Source organism: Rhincodon typus, chromosome 11 (genome assembly GCF_021869965.1).
Source record: "Rhincodon typus isolate 14 chromosome 11, sRhiTyp1.1, whole genome shotgun sequence".
Taxonomy (NCBI): domain Eukaryota; kingdom Metazoa; phylum Chordata; class Chondrichthyes; order Orectolobiformes; family Rhincodontidae; genus Rhincodon; species Rhincodon typus.
This window is the reverse complement of record NC_063342.1, coordinates 38,741,833-38,759,065: the sequence shown is the minus strand read 5'-3', so window position 1 is coordinate 38,759,065 and position 17,233 is coordinate 38,741,833. Positions and strand designations below refer to the sequence as shown.

At 41.3% G+C, this 17,233-nt stretch overlaps 1 protein-coding gene across 2 annotated transcripts in view; it reads left to right on the top strand.

Moving 5' to 3' along the window:
* LOC109938269 (DDB1- and CUL4-associated factor 6-like) overlaps positions 1-17,233 on the top strand; it is a 74,332-nt gene that overhangs the window by 14,475 nt on the left and 42,624 nt on the right. For both annotated transcript variants that reach the window (XM_048602953.1, XM_048602952.1), the window contains 2 exons: positions 5,975-6,036; positions 14,323-14,415. In XM_048602953.1, the coding sequence (XP_048458910.1) occupies positions 5,975-6,036; positions 14,323-14,415 (155 nt within the window). The remainder of the gene's footprint in view (positions 1-5,974; positions 6,037-14,322; positions 14,416-17,233) is intronic.

Sequence of the window (17,233 nt, the reverse complement as noted above, 5' to 3'; positions counted from 1 at the left end):
CCCCCCCCCCCCCCCCCCCCCCCCCCCCCCGACCCCCCCAACCTGGCATGCCCCTTCCACAGAAGGTGAAACACCTGCCCTTTCTCCTCCTCCCTGCTCACCACCCAAGGGCCTAAATAGTCTTTCCAGGTGAAGCAACATTTCATCTGTGCCTCCTCAAATCTTGTGTAGTGTATTTACTGCATCCAGTGTGGCCTATACTACATAGGAAAAGTCAAACACAGACTGGGTGATTGCTTTGCAAAACACCTCTGGTCTGTTCTCAAGCATTATGCTGATCTTTTTGTAGCAGGTTGTTTTAACACAGCACCCTGCTCACATGCCCAGTTGTCTGTCCTTGGCACGCTGCAGTGTTTCACTGAATCACGGTGCAAACTGGAGGAACAACATCTCCCCTTCAGACTCGGCACTTTACAACCTTCTGGACTTAATTTTGAGTTCAACACCTTCAAATTGTGAACTAACTCCTATTCTTTCCCTTTCTTTTAGCTTTACTTTAACATTCTTTGTCACCATGTCCCCTCTCCCTTCCATGCACCGCAGTGGGACTGTCTGTTCTTTCCAGTCTGGCAGTTAGACACACCATTTGTTCTGCCATTCTCACATTCCAATCACTTAATCTGAACTATCAACATCCTTTCTCTCCCAGCTCTCCAACTCCCAACCTTCCACTATTGCACAAATGCTGACCACTTCACACATTGCTTTAGCTCTGATGAAGAGTCATCCAGACTTGAAACATCAGCCTGCTTTCTCTCCATGGATGCTGCCTGACTTGTTGTGATCTCCAGCATCTCTTTTTTTTGTTTTCCGTAGAAGGAAAAGTTATTTAGTTTTAGAAAGGCATCATGTGTTGACGCAAGCTTGGTGAGCTGAAGGGCCTGTTCCTGTGCTGTACTGTTTTTGTTATACTGGCTATAGAACAGATTACTCTTCATGGCTTACCATGGTCTTTGGCTTGCTACAGATAAATTACCATGGTCTCAGGGAAGCCTGCCTTTGGGATGAGAAAGATGGACAGGCTAGTCATATCAGTATTGGATTATTTAGCTTTCAACTGTACATCAGCTCTGAATCCAACGAAGTTCTGAGACTCCCAATTCTTTACAATGCATCTTTGAGTCTTAAAGTGGACAAATACCTTTCCATAAGTAGAGTTCTGTCTTGCCACAGTGATCTGGTAATATGCAAGGTCTGAGATAGCAAAGATGAGAAAACAAAAAATGTCTTTGTGCAAATGGTCAACGTAAATAGAACTGATCTAGTCTTTGAAGCCAGCACACACAGTGCAAACAGTCTGTGCAATTCTCTCGCCCTTGACAAAGCTATCAGACCAGCTTAAGTTTATCAAGAATAGGTAATATACTACTTTCAAAGAAAGGGATATATTCACTTGTGCAGTCTTTCAAGTCTGCTATAATTCAGATTTTAGGCTATTGCAAGAAATTTGTGAATAGGAAAGGCCATTTGATTCACCCAAGTTATCCATCAAGTAAAGCTGTCATATTCACTGGCTACAATTCCTTAAGTTACTCCAAGTTTATTGTCCCTGATCTATGTATTGATCTCACTTGGCATGAATAAGAATGTCATTATCAGTTTTCAATTGGTCTTGCTGTAGATTGCAGAAAAAAAATAGGAAAATATTTCCAGTATTAAGATACTTGAATTATAATGTTGTTTGGAGATAGTGTACTGTATATGCATTAAAAAAAAATCACAGAAGGTTGTGGAATGCTACTTTATGGAGTATATTTGTGCTTTAGTCAGCCAGATTTTTGGTTTCTTAGAGTGGAAAGTTATGGGGAGTAGGCATGAATGTGGATTTGAGGCAGGAGATCAGCATAATCGTATTGAAAAGAAGAGCAGACCTGAGGGTCTGTATGTCATACTCCTGCTGCTCCTCCTTGTGATCTTATTCGAGAAAGCAAATTCCAAATTTCTACAACCCTTTGCATAAACAGATGTGGTGTTTTCTCAATTCACTCCTGAAAGGATTGCCTCCTATTTTGTGGCTATGTTCCTCTGACCTAAATTTGCCAATGACCCAATGTGAAGTAGATATTTCCAGCAGTTTGTTTTCTTCCATATATTTGTTACTTCTGGAACAAGCTTTTAAATTCATGCAGTGTTAGAGTTATTACACTACGTTTAGAAGCTAGCATATTATAGTGTTGCTGCAACTGAAAACCCAAGAATTTGTAATGCAATCCAAAATTACGATGATGATGGATCATCTAAATTTAGAAATGTAGTGATGAGATGCCAGTGTATTTCGTGAAGGTTAAATATAGGATGAAAGTGTTTTGAGAAAATTAATTGGGCAAGTAGATATATGGAAATACTCCTGCAAAGCATTTTTAAAAATCATGAATTCTAAATAAACTAATGTATTTCAGATATACCAATGTTGTTCACAGTTCACTTTCTATTTATCATTTTGTGAAGTGCACGTTTTAATATTTATTGTGTGGACTTGCCTCATTGCACTTTATTAAAAATATCTTTCTGTCTCACAATCAAATCATTCTAAGTAAGAACTACCTACAGATCTACTTGCCTTTCTTAAGGATACTTTTATGTAAGTTTGCATTCTAAAATTTAATTTTGCATGTTGGACTTTATAATTGAAAGATGAAAATTGAAAAGACTAAATCTCAAGGATTAAGGACAGCAATACGTTAAATTCTAAATAAAAACTGAAAGAACTGCTGATGCTGTAAATCAGGAACAAAAGCAAAGTTGCTGGAAAAGCCCAGCAGGTCTGGCAGCATCTGTGAAGGAAAAAACAGAGTTAACGTTTTGGGTCCGGTGACCCTTCGTGAGAACAGTGAGCAATAGAGATAAATAAGGCATGCATATATGTTGCCTTTGCACTCAGTGGACAAACGGTCTTTACTTCGGTCTTTGTTGACAGCCCCCTCTCAGTTAATGTCAGTTCTTTTCATTATTACTGTTATACTGTTCTGTTGATACTTGACCAGGGCACGTTATATCAAGTATAATGTACTGCAGTTTCATCTTTCAAACATTGCCCCATGTTGTTAACTTTGGCATGCAAGCAACCAATTGGATTTGAAATTTTATTGCTCAGCAGTTGCTGTTAGTATTTCACATGTAACGGAATGAAAAATAATACTTTGTTTTTGAATGTGCGTCCATGGAGCAGTACAGCACAGAAGAGGCCCTTCGGCCCACCGTTTGTGTTCCCACTGTGATGCCATTCTAAACTAACCCCATCTTCTCACTCTTAGTCTGTTTCACTCTATTCCCTGCCTGTTCCTGTGTCTGTCTAAATGTCTGTCAAATGTTGCTGTCGTAACTGCTTCTATCACCTCCCCTGGCAGCACGTTCCAGGCACCTAACCTTTTTTTAAAAAAAAACTTGCACATCTCCTTTCAAACTTACCTCTGTCATCTTAAACCTCTGCCTCCTAATATTTGACATTTCCACCTATCCATGTCTCTTATTTTATGTACTTATATTAGGTTACTCCTCGGCACCCTAGCAAAAGCAGTCCAAATTTGTACAACCTCTCCTGTATCTAATACACTCCAAACCAGGCAATGTCCTGGTAAACCTCTTTTGCACCCTCTCCAAAGCCTCTACATCTTTCCTATAGTGTAGCAATCAGAACTACAGACACTTCTTCAAATGTGGCCTAACTAAAGTTTTATATAGTTGCAACATGACGTGCCAACTTTCAGTGCCCTGACCAATGAAGGCAAGTATGCCATATGCTTACTTTACCCACATTATCCACTTGAGATGCCCTTTTCATGGAGGTGTGGACTTGGTCCCCAAGATCCCTCTGTATATCAATGCTCCTAAGGGTCCAATCATTTACTGCATAAAAGTCTTAAAATAGTTAAAGGAAATCTTATTAATCTTGCTGGAAAAGATATATTACATCTATTAACTTTTGTGAATTTCACCTAATCAATCCGAATTGCACATTATCCATTGACCATGTTAATCTTCAGGGGTGGATTCAAATAGCCTTTTAGTGCTATACTCATTGTACAATGATCTAAAGTTTGAATACTTCCAGAAATATAGGGATGAAAGCTATAAGTTGACAACTCTCTTCATTATTCAAAATAATTCATTTGGTGCTAATCTTTGGCAATCAGTAAAGACACAGTATACAGATAGTGCAGATTCATTATTTACATATTCCTTGTGAGCATACATGCAAACACGAGTTAGGAGCAGGATTGTGCTATATGCCCTTTGAGGTTCCTCTGCCACTTAAGATCATGGCTGATCTGATTAAAGCCCCGACACCACATTCCCACCTACCTCCAATAATCTTTCACTCCTTGGCTCACCTTTTTACCCATATCTGTCTTAAAATAATACAAAGACTTTTGCTTTCACTACCTTTTGAGGAAGAGAGTTCCAAAGATACTCAACTGTGTATTTCATAATTTTGATTGTGAAATATGTTGACTAGTATTGGAAATGCCTTTATAGAGAACAGGAAAAGACTTGCGGGCATTGAAAGTAGAGTCACAGTTAGACAGGATAGTGAAGAAGGCATTTGGTATGCTTGTCTTTATTGGTCGATGCATTGAGTGAGTATAGGCGGTGTGAGGTCATGTAGCAGCTGTACAGGATATTGGTTAGGCTACTATTGGAATAGTGCATTTGACTCTGGTCTCCCTGCCAAAGGAGGGATGTTGTGGAACTTGAAAGGGTTCAGAAAAGATTTACAAGGATATTGCTAGGGTTAGAGGATTTGAGCTATAGGGAAAGGCTGAGTAGGCTGGGGCTAACTTCCCTGGAGCATTGGAGGTTGAGAGGTGTTTAAAGAAGTTTATCCATGCCCCTCACTATTTTATAGGGTGAATAGGCAAGGTATTTTCCCAGGGTGGGGGAGTCCAAAACTAGAGGGCGTAGGTTTAAGGTGAGAGGGGAAAACTTTAAAAGGGACCTAAGGGGCATCTTTATCACGCAGAGGGTGGTGTGTGTATGAAATGAGATCCCAGAGGAAGTGGTGGAGGCTGGTACAATTACAACATTTAAAAGGCATCTGGTTGGGTGTATGAATAGGAAGGGTTTAGAGGGAAATGGCCAAATGCTGGCAAATGGGACTAGATTAATTCAGGATATCTGGTTGGCATGGTCGAGTTGGACTGAAGCGTCTATTTCTGTGCTGTACAACTCTGAATGTTTTACACGTTTTGTGTAGGGTACTGATTAAAGTATCAGTTCATCTACTAGGCTGATAGTGTGCCTTTGGAACCTGGGAGCCAGCTGATTTGACAGCTTGTTTTGATTACATTGACCCGTATTCCATTTGATCTATTTTAACCAAAGTTGAATCTTGCAGCTTGACATCAAAATAGATTTATCTCACAAATTTGAAATTGTTAGTATACCATGTGTATTAACCATGTATACGTACATTGTTACATTCTCTTCTCTCGCCTTCTACCACACCTAGGAAAATCATTCAGCTTACTGAAATCTCTATTAGAACAATTAATGGCCCTTTATTAACCTGTCAGAACTTTTTCCAAAAGATCCTTCAATCTGTTTTTCCTGCTCTAGGTACTCCAGGGAAAAGTGGCTAAATTTTCATTGGCAGCTAAACCACATGCAATGGACAATCAGTCTGAAATTCTAACTCTGTCCTATAGAAGATGATTGCTTCACATCTGTTTAAAAGTATTTTTGTCAAGGGAATTAGTTTCCTAAAATCTTAGCATTGGTCATATGCAAATCATGCTGAAAGGTTGTGTTGTTACCAGCCTTCCATTTGTAATTTTAATGGTAAGATAAGCAGAAGATTACAGAAACAATAATTGATGTTTTCGTGTTCAATTCCAGTACTGTTGGTTTAACGAGCAGATTTATCCTAATGCTTTATTCCACTTTTATTGGTATCAGTAGTTTTCTCAAAATTTCATATTTTGCCCATTGTACACCACGGATAACTTTTCTACTTTGACTTTTGCCCTTAATAAAGGAAGAAGAGAATTCATCCAAAGATTAAAACTTGAAGCTAAATTGAGCGTGCATGATGGTTGTGTGAGTATACAATTAATTTTGTTTATGTAAAGTTGTTTTAGTGGACAGAAAAGTCTTCATTATTTTTTGAACTGTGCTGGAATATAAAGCTGCTCCGAAATCAAAATATTAACTTCTGAAAAGTGGAATGGCTTTCAGTTTAATCAAGTTAAAAATATTTGCAAAAATACATTTTTATAACCTGCAGCACGCTTGTGACAGAAATGTTGGCATGGGAGCATGTTGTGTTGAAGTGGCAGGCAATTGGAAGTTCAGAGTCATTTTTACAGACAGAGCCTTGGTGCTCAGCAAAGCATCACCCAGTCTGCCTTTCATCTCCTCAGTTTATAGGAAACCACATTGTGACCAGCAAATATAGTAGACTAGATGCAATGAAGTGGGTGGTTGGCATTACTTCCGGAATATTTCTCAATGGTTTGTGCATAGGGTCTAATTCAGTGTGTTTGTTGATGGAGTTCTGGTTGGAATACCAGGCCTCCAGGAATTTCCTGGCACGTCTCTGTTTGGCTTGTGCAATTATCGATGTGTTGTCCCAGTCAAATTCATGTCCCTCGTTGTCCACATGTAGTGAGACAAGTGAGAATTGGTCGTGTCTCTTGGTGGCTAGTTGGTGTTCACGTATCTATATAGTCAATATTCTTCCAGTTTGGCCTATGTAGTGTTTCTCACAGTCCTTGCATGGTATTTTGTTTATTACCCCAGTCATGAATTTGGGATCCTTTACGTTCATCAGTAGCTGTGGTAGGGTGGTTGTCAGTTTGTGGGCTACTCTGATACTAGGGGTCTGAGTAGTCTTGTGGTCATCTCTGAAATGTCTTGGATGTACGGTAGGGTGATAAGTGATTCAGGTGGTGTTGTGTTTTCCTGTTGTGGTCTGTCTCAGAGGTAACGGCGGTTTGTGCTTTTCAGGTCTCCATTTCTTTTGAAGACTCCATATAAGTGTTCCTGTTCTGCTTTGTGTAGTTCTGGGTTGCTGCAATATGTTGTGGCTCATTTAAATAGTGTCCTGATGCAGCTCCGTTTGTGGGCGTTGGGGTAGTTGCTAGTGTAATTGAGTACTTGGTCTGTAAGTGTGGTCTTTCTATATGCTCTAGTCTGGAGTTCCCCATTGTTTTTGTGTTCTACCATTATGTCCAGGAAGGGTAATCAGTTGCTGTTCTCCTCCTCTTCTTTCATGAATTTTATCCCGTTGAGGACTTGTGTCAGTGTGTTTCTTCCAGTTCTGTGTGTTTAAAAATCACAAAGGTGTCATGTACATATCAGACCCAAAGTTTGGGTTGTATAGTGGGGAGCGCTGACTGTTCTAACCTTTGCATTACTGCTTCTGCAATCAGTCCTGATATTGTGGATCCCATTGGTGTTCCATTGATTTGTTTGTTGTCGTTGAGGGTGAAGTGGGTTGTGAGGCACAGACCTAGTAGTTTCATGGAGGTGTCGTTAATTGATGTTGGTGTCCTGGGCTGTCTGCTGTCTAGCAGTGCGGCAATTGTTTCTTTGGCTAAGTCGATGTTTATGGATGTAAATAGTGCTGTTATGTCAATGGATATCATCATCTCGTCCTCATCTATCCTGGTGTCCTTGATGATGTTGAGGAATTCTTGGAATGAGTGGAGGGAGTGGGTAGTGTTTCCACTAAGTATTTCAATTTCTGTTGTAGTTCTTTGGCAAGTCTATATGTTGGTGTACCTGGCAGTGAGACAGTGGATCTGAGGGGCCCCCCGGTTTGTGTACCTTGGGGAGTCCGTAGAATCGCGGTGTGTTGGAGCCCTCTGGCTTCATTTTTTGGTAGTCCGTCTTGCTGATGTCTCCTGAGTTGTGTAAGTTCTTCAGGGTTGTTGTAATCCAGTTCCCTAACTGTGGTGCCGGGTCTATCGCCATCTGTTGGTAGGCATCGGTATCTGCTAGTAGTGCATTAGCTTTCTCCATGTATTGGGTTCCTTTTGAGGATTACTGTCATGCGTCCTTTGTCTGCCGGTAAGATTACAATGTTCCTGTCTTTCTTGAGTCTTTACAGGGCTTTCCTGTCTTTTGTGTTGAATGTATTCCATTTTACATTTTTCAGTGTTGGGACTATGATCTGTCTGAAGGTCTGTTGTACTGCAGTGTTGATTCCAGTGCAGCGAGGAAGTCAGGCTTGTTGGTGTCTCTAGTTATAATTCAGTCCATGTACTAGGACGGTCTTCTCAGTGTCTGTAAGTGGTCGGTCCAAGATGTTTTTAATCCACAAATATGTTGTCCATGTCATTGATTTGGGTGAGTTTGGACAGTTTTTCTTGAAGGGCTATTCTTTTCTTTGTACTGGTCGTTTGTTGTTGTATGCTGATGGCTTGTTCCAGTGTGGATGTCCATTCTTGGTTGGTTGCGTTGGAGTACAGAGTTTTTTGGTGCGCAATTTCCTGCTCATATTTGTGGAGGCAGTTGTGGACGTTGTTGATCATTCTGCAGCCATTCTGTTCAACTGTCCTCTGTGCCTGTGAATTGTTGGCCAGTGGTTTATACCGTAAGCTTTGTGGCAGTACCTACTTTCTGAGGCATTCATGCAGGAAGTATAGTTGTTTGCGGGTCACTCTCAGACGGATGGCTTTTTTTTCCCCACCTGCGGGCCATTTTGAGGGTGTTAAGCCTATAGGTGTTTAAAGCTTGAGGAGATTTGTACTCGGGTTGTGGATGAGGTTGTAGACGTGCTCGCTGAGCCGGTGGCACCCCAGCAAACCAAGGCATATAAATAACAAGCGGGACAGAACACCAACGCTTCACTGGAGGCGCACTGAAAATGTTACCTAGCAGGATGTCGAAACAGTTGCAACCAAACCCGCGAGCTCAGTAAGCATGTCTACAACCTCATGTTGGTACGTTCATTGCCCTCTGAGGGGAGAAGCAATGGTCTTAGTATATGAGCCTTCATTTGTTTGTTCAATTAAGAAAAAATCAAATTTAAAGTAATATTCCAGGTTTACCTTTTCCTTGTTGTTTACTACTTTATGTTCAATAACTTCTCAGGTATTACTATTTCAAGCTGAAAAGCTAGAGGTTTTAATCTATCTTCAAATCTCCAGTTGCTGATATCAGGGATTAGGCTTGTAAGACTCTTCCCTGCATTTAACTACCTTCCTTGAGTTTTGATTACCAGAACAGAACATTTAACTTCAGATGTAGTCTAGATACTGTAGAGTTGTAATACCATTTTTTATCTACAATTCCAGCAGCCAATTTTTTTTTTCCAAATAATTTAAAAGTTAATTTCTGCTGAAGTGTTGCATATTGTGTGGAATATACAGCACACAAGCAGGCAATTTGAACCACCAAGTCTGTGCTGACATTCATGTTCCAATTGAACCTCCTCCCATCTTCTCTCACATAAATCTAACCTTGTAGCCTTCTATTCCTTTCTTCCTCATCTACTTGTCTAAACTGTCCCGAAGTGCATCTATCATCATCGTCATCATCATCATTGGCGGCCCTCACAAACGAGGATGACTCTCTTCCCCTCTCCGGGTGAGTCCATAGATCACTGAACAGACCGATGCAGCTACTGTAGGCACTGTTACACTTAGGGCAGGTGGTGGTCACGGGAAGGTGTGGGTGGAGCACTGGTGTGGCAGCACGCTTCTTTCGCAGTTTTTTGCCTGGCTTCCATTTTTACCTGATGGCAATCGCGAGGTGCTCGACACCTTTCCTGGATGCTCCTCCTCCACTTTGGATGGTCTTGGGCTAGTGATTCCCAGGTGTCTGGGGGAGTGCTACACTTCACCAGTGAGGCCTTGAAGCACTTCCTCTGTCCATCTGTGGCTTGCCTGCTGATTTGAAGCTGGTGGTAGAGCACCTGCTCGGGGAGTCTCGCCTTGGTCATGCAGATGATGTGCCCAGCCCATCATAGCTGATCCAGGATGGTCAGGCCTCGATGTCCGTGATGTTGACCTGCTCGAGGATGCTGGAGTTGGTGTGTCTTTCTTCCCAGTGGATTCACAGGATCTTGAGCAGGCAGTGTTGATAGTATTGATCCAGTACCTTGAGGTATCTGCAGTAGATAGTCTCCAAGGCAGAGAGAAGGGTGGGAACCACCATAGATAGCTCTGTAAACCGTGATCTTGCAGTCAGATCTGATGTTGTTGTTCTCAGGCGGCTGAACGCTGTGCTAGCACACTGGAGGCGATGCTGGATCTCTTTGTCAATAGCTGTTTTGGCCAACTGGACACATCTGAGATATTGGAAGTGGTCAAAATTTTCTGACCTTGATGAATGGGGAGCTTGCTCCGCAATGCTAGGCCAGGTTGATGGAGGACCTTCGTCTTGCAGATGTTCAGGTATGCTCTCATATCCCTCCATAAATGTGCTAACAATGGTCTGGAGCACATCGTCTGAGGTTGCACATACACAAGCATTGTCTGCGTACTGCGGCTTGATGGCACTGGTTGGGGTGACTTTGGTTTTGGCTTGAAGACAGTGGAGGTTGAATAATTTCCTATAGGTTCTGTAAGGTAGCTCTACTCCAGAGGGGAACTTGTCTGCAGTGAGGTGAAGCATTACAGCAAGGTAGGTTGAGCGCACAGTTGGGGTGATGATGCAGCCATATTTGATGTCAGTTTGAATGGGGAATGGGTCAGTGGTAGCTCCATTTGTTGTTACCGTAACTTCCATGTCATCGTGGAGCAGGTAAAGGCTGGTGACAAACATAATGGTGCAACGCCAGCAGAGAAGGACACTCCATAATGTTTCCCGACTGATGGTGTCAGAGGCCTTTGTATGGTTGAAGAAGGCAATGTACAGGAGTAGGGTCTTTTCTCTGCATTTCTCCTGCAGCTGTCACATGGTGAAAATCATGTCCATTTTGCCCTTCAGTGGCCAAAAGCCACACTGCGACTCCAGGAGGAGTTCCTCTGCCACAGTGAAGAGACAGTTGAGGAAGACCTTGGCGGTGACTTTTCCAATGGTTGACAGCAGGGAGATTCCCCTGTAGTTACCACAGTTGGACTTGTTTCCTTTTTTGAAAATACTCACAACCGTGTTCTCTTGGAGCTCTCCCATAATGCTCCCCTCCGGGCAAGGGCAGGAGCTCTTTGCCTCCTTGTTTCAATGCCAAAGCGGCAATACCATATGTGCCATCAGTCTTAATGTCTAAAGCTGGTGGACGGCCTTCTGTACTTCGTGCAAGGCTGGGGTATTGCTGACCTCATGGTCTGTACTATGCTGTGGAATGTGTACAAGGACGCTTGCCTCAACGACAGAGACCTGGCTGAAGTACTTCATCACCCACACCCCGCCAGCATTTTTTGATGGCTTCTTCATATTCGAAGAGTACTTCATCCTTAGCCAGCAGTGGGGTTAGGGCCTTGGGTGTTTGGTACAGATGTGGTCTTGACAGCACAGAAGAAACCATTCATGTCATGGTTGTCAGCCATTCATTGAGCCTCCAGTGCTTTCTTCACCCACTGCCTGTTCTTTGTCACAGGGTTGTTTTTGGACTTCTACCTTCAGCTATCTGTAGGCCTGCCTTTTCTTTTCCGAATGCAGTTGTTGTTTCATGCTTGGAAATGTCATGCGCTTCTGTCTTAATAGTTCCTGAATCTCATGATCTTTCTCATCAAATCAGTCTTGGTGATTCCTGGTTGAGTGTCTGACTGAGTTTTTGCAGACATTGATGATGGTGGTCTTAAGGGCGGACCAGAGACTGTTGGGATCCCACAACTGTGTCGCCGAGGGTCACTAGGTTTGTGGGGAAGAGTTTCTTGCATGAGGCTTCTTTTTCCTCAACTTTAAATGACTCAATGTTAAACTTCTTGTGGCACTGCTTCTGTTGTCTCTGTGATGGTGGGGCTATATTTATGTTGATCTGGCTCAGATCAGGCAATGAACCATCTAGCAGTCATCCGGCTCCTGTCATGGTATGGGTGATTTTAACGTCTTTTCGATCCCCCTCTCTGGCAATGATGTAGTCAAGGTGGTGCCAGTGTTTGGAGCGCAGGTGCTGCTGCGTTGTCTTGTATTTGTCCCTTTTGAACAGTGTGTTGATGAGGAGGAGGTTGTGTTTATGGCATTTGGTCAGGAGAAGGGTGCCGTTGGAGTTTTGCTTCCCAACTCGCGCTTTCCCATTTACATCACCCCACTTTTGCTGTCTCTGGCATTGAAGTCGCTGAGGATAATTAGTTTGTTCACTGCGGATCTTTTGAGAGAGATTTGGTTAAGGCTGGAGTAGAATTTTTCCTTGTCCTCGGCTGCTGCATCGAGTGTTGGTGCATATGCACTGAATACTGTGACATACTGGTTCCGAGCAAGGGTGAATTAGGGTGTCATAAGGTATTCACTTATTCCACAAGGGCAGTCTTTTGAGTTGGTCTACCAGTTTGTTTTTGATGGCGAAGCATCTATATTGTTCACTTCAACCACTTCCAGTGATAGTGAGTTCAACTTTCTCACTGCTCTTTAGATGAGGAAGTTTCTTCTGAATTCCGTACTTGTCTTTGTGACTTCTTATTTTGGTGGCCTCTAGTTCTGCTCTTTCCCACAAGAGGAAACATTCTCTCTATCCACTCTCTCAAATCCCTCCGTATTCAATTTTTAGGTCACCTCAGCCTTTTTCAAATAAAATGATACCCAGCCTTTTCATCCTTTCCTTCTGAAAATTCTCTGCACCATTTCCAGTCCTACAAGAGTCTATTTATGATATGGTGACTAGAACTGTATGCAGTACTCTGTTCGATAGAAAATTTTTCACACAGGTTTAGCATAACTTCCTTTTGTTTTCCATTCCTGTCCCTCTGGAAATAAAGCTTCATACTTTCTTTATAGTCTTGATAATCTTTGTGTTTGGTGTATTTGTACTCCGTGATCCATTTGTTCATGTTAGTTCACCTGTTTTTGCCATTTAAAGTCTTGGTTTTAGGTTTTCCAGTGATAAGTAGAGGGCCCAAGACTTGGTGCAGTCCACTGTGACATTTTGAGCTACACGTTTCAAGTTCTGCAATATCTGGATCGTTTTGATGTGTATCCTGACCCGCCAATCAACTTTGTGATTGATGAACCCATTCTGTACGTTGTCCCTGAGTGTATATTGGCCTGTAACTGTGCACCCACTAAATGTTACTCATTAGTTCAGTTGGCTGGACAGCTGGTTTATGATGCGGAGTGACACCAACAGCCTGGGTTCAGTTCCTGCACCGGCTGCGATTACCGTGAAGGCTTTTCCTTCTCAATCTCTCCCCTTGCTTGAGGCATGGTGGCCTTTAGATTAAGCTACCATCAGTTGTCTATGGTTTGGTAAGACTGGTGCCTTTTTACCCATGACTTCTTATCTTCATCATCTTACCTTGAATCTTGCATCCCTAAATTGTATCTCGTGGTCCTGATCTTAGACTGTAGCCATCAAAATATCAAGAAACATAGTCACATTCAACAAACATTTTTTGTAATTATTTGTCCATTTTATTGGAAGTGAACAGGCTGCAGATTCCTTGTCACCTGTCCTGAAGGCACTGTGGGAATATATGGAGGTTTAATGGTAAGATGATTGGCAATGAAGCAAGTGTAATAGTAGAGATACAGGGTTCGAGAAGGAATTTCAAGGAGGAATGGTAGGGATGGTATTTAGGTGTACTGGAGGGTAAAGAAGTAATGGAGATCATAGGCATGATTTTGGAGGAGGGCGAAGAATGGTGTTGGTGATAAGGAAGAGAAGAGAGTTGCTGAGATTTGCAAGCAGGAGAGTCCTTGCAATTGACATTAAAATGTAGCAATAGCCCCTAAACATTCCTTTTACTTTTGCTCTACAACCAGCCACCCATTTCCCTGAAGAAGCAAAGTGCTAAAAAAACCAGAAAAATATCCAACTTGAAATAGTTAGGATGTAAAGCAGAAAATGAGAGAAAGGCTGAAGGATACAATAGCTGAGAGACTACATTTTTAACTGGCAGTGTGGTACAACATGGAAAGTCAAATTATTACAAGTATAAAGCTACTTAAATATCTTCAATACCTTTGCGATTGTAATATTCACTAATATATAAAATATTTAAAATTGTGGTTTTTGCTAAGTGTTTGTTTTTGCTACATTTGGTGTGCAGTCACTCTTTTTTCTGCTTGTTTATTTTTTCCATTTCAATATACTGCTTTAATTTTTCAATTTAATTTATTTGCAACCAATTTTTAGATATTCATCATGTATATTTGAACATCTTTCTTTTCAGAAGACTTGTGGATAAATTGATTCTATTGAGGGCTAACTGCATTTCTCTAAAAGTACAGGGACTGTCATTTAAGTGTTTTTTTTTTGTTGTTCCATATTTGCAACAGGTAAACACAATTTGCTGGAATGATACAGGAGAGTATATTTTATCAGGATCCGATGACACCAACCTAGTGATAACCAATCCATATAGTAGAAAGGTAAAGTAAGTGATTATGTATGACAGAAATTGCAATGCAATCAAATATTCAAATTTGCTGATAAAAGGCACACATTTCATCAAAACTTTTCACCTTGCAGTCATCAGAAAAGGTTGCAAAAAATTTTAAGGAAAGGGAAAGCCAAATTTCATACAGAATAAAATGAGGGTGTTGATTTTTGAGCAAGTAAGCTCTAATCATTAGAGTTCGTGTCTTGAAGAATATACCAGTAAATGATGATTGACAGTTAAATACCAAGCTTGGTTTAACAGCTCGATGGGATATGCTATTTAATGCAGTCTGTCAGTGTTTGGGGTATATGGTCTATATACCAAACATTACATCAGCACTGAAATACATATGCCACATTACTAATTTGCGTGATAACCAGAATGTCTTTTCGGCTTGATGGCAGAAACCTGTTAGGTGCGAGCATCACTTTGTGTTGCTACTGCAAGTGACAGAATGAAACAGCTAACTTTACCTGCTGCTAACTTGTTTGGGATTTCTAGGGTAATCTGAGGTCGATTGGGCACATTTCGGGTCCAAAAGTGATATCTTAGGCCCGTTCCTGAGTTTGGGCAATGTGCTGAGAAATGATCAGGACAGCCTTTATCTGGCACCTCAAAATCATTTTGTGCAAGATGAAAATCTTTGACAAGATGTGTGCTTTTTCAGCGTCATTCAAGTTTTGTACTACAAAATGGTTAAATATTAATGTGCGTGTTTAAAACAATGCACGGTTAAACATAGAATATATTCTATTCTTTCTATTTAAAAAGGTGTAGAAAGCCTTATCTTTGTGCCAAAGAGAGGCTTTGTTTCCCCTGTAGCCGCTGCTTGACACTTGCAAGGAAATTTTCTAGTTTACATCCATTTATTTTGTACTAATTAACTAGTTCTTTTTCTGAAATTCAGCCTTCAGAGCACATGCAGTTTCCAAAGTTGCTGGACGGCACCATTTAATTCTGCCCAGTAACAGAAGAGAAGCTTATTAGAACAAAATAAAAAGGAACAAGAGAAGGCAGTTCAGTTCTCAAGCCTGCTCTGCCATTCAATACGATCATGGCTGATCTGACATTGCTCACATCCACACTCCTGCTTTTTCCCTGTAACCCTGATTTCCCCTACTGATGAAGAATCTATCTATCTCAGCCTTAAATATACACAAGGAGTGTGCCCCATAGCCCTCTGTGGCAAAGAATTCCAAAGACCCTCAATCCTCTGAAAGAAAAAAAATTCCTTCTCATTTCAGTGTTAAATTGGAACCCTTTATTCTGTGACTATGCCCTTTGACCCTCGACACTCCCATGGGGGGAAATTTCTTCTCAGCATTTATCCTGTCAGGCTCCTTGAAAATCGTATATGTTTCAATGTGATCACCGTTCCTTCTTGTAAGCTCCAATGACTAGAATCCCAACCTGTTTAATCTTTGCACATAAAGCAACCCGTCCATACCAGTGATCATACTAGTGAAACTTCTCTGAACTGCCTCCAATGAAATATGTTTCCTTAGAGGACCAAAACGCAACACTCCAGATGAGGTGTCCTCAGTTCCTTGTACAAATACAGTAAGACTTCCTACGCTTATACTCCAACCTGTTTGAAAAAGGGACCAACATTCCATTAGCCTTTCTGATTACCTGCTGCACATGGGTGATACCTTTCTGTGTTTCATGTACAAAAACCCCCAAATTCCTTCTACGTTAAATCTTTCTGTAGTTTCCCTCCATTTAAATAATATTCTGCTGTTTCATTTGTCTTCCAGAATAAACAATTTTGCACTTTCCCACATTATACTCCATTTGCCAACTTTGCCAGCTTTAACTTAACCTATCACTATCTCTCTGTAAACTGTTTGTATCCCTCTCACAACCTGCCTTTCTACCTATTTTAATATTGTCTGCAAATTTTGATTTCAGTACATTCACTTACTTCTTCCAAGCCATTAATATTTATTGTAAACAATTGAGGTCACAGCACTGATCACACTGGAACCCCACTAATCACGAGTTGCCAACCAGAAAAAGAACTCCTTATCCTCACTTGCTGTTTCCTGCCCATGAGCCAATGCTTTATCCATGCCAATATTCTTGCACTTTGGGCTCTTATCGTATGACTTAACCTTTTGTGAGGTAGCTTGTTGAATGCCTTCTGGAAGTCCAAATGCAGTACATCTACTGGTTTCCCTCTGGCCGCTCTGGTTGAGACTTCCTCAAAAAAAACTCAGTTAGTCTGATACGATCTCCCTTTTTTTGGAGCCATGTTGACTCTCTTTGATTGGATTATGATTTTCCAAAAGTTCTGAAGAAGTTTCACTGGACCTGAAATGATATCTCTGCTTTCTGTCCACAGATGCTGCCAGACATGCTGAGTTTTTCCAGCAATTTCTGATTTTTGTTTCTGATTTCTTGCATCTGTAGTTCTTTGGTTTTTTTATGATTTTCCAAATGTTCTGCTATTACTACTTTAATTGATTCCAATACTTGTCTAACAATAGATGTTAGGCTAATCAGCCTATACTTACCCGCTGTTCGTTCCAAGGAAGGGTCACTGGATCCAAAACATTAACTCTGTTTTTTCCTTCACAGATGCTCCCAGACCTGCTGAGCTTTTCCAGCAACTTTGTTTTTGTATACTTACCTGCTTTTTGCTTCCCTCCCTTTTTGAATAGGGGTGTCATATTAGCAGTTTTCCAATCCTCTGGCATTTCTCCAGAATTCAATGATTTTTTGGAAAATTACAGCCAATGCATCCACCATCCCTGTAGCAACATCTTTTAGGATCCTAGTATGCAAGCCGCCAGAGTTAGGGGACT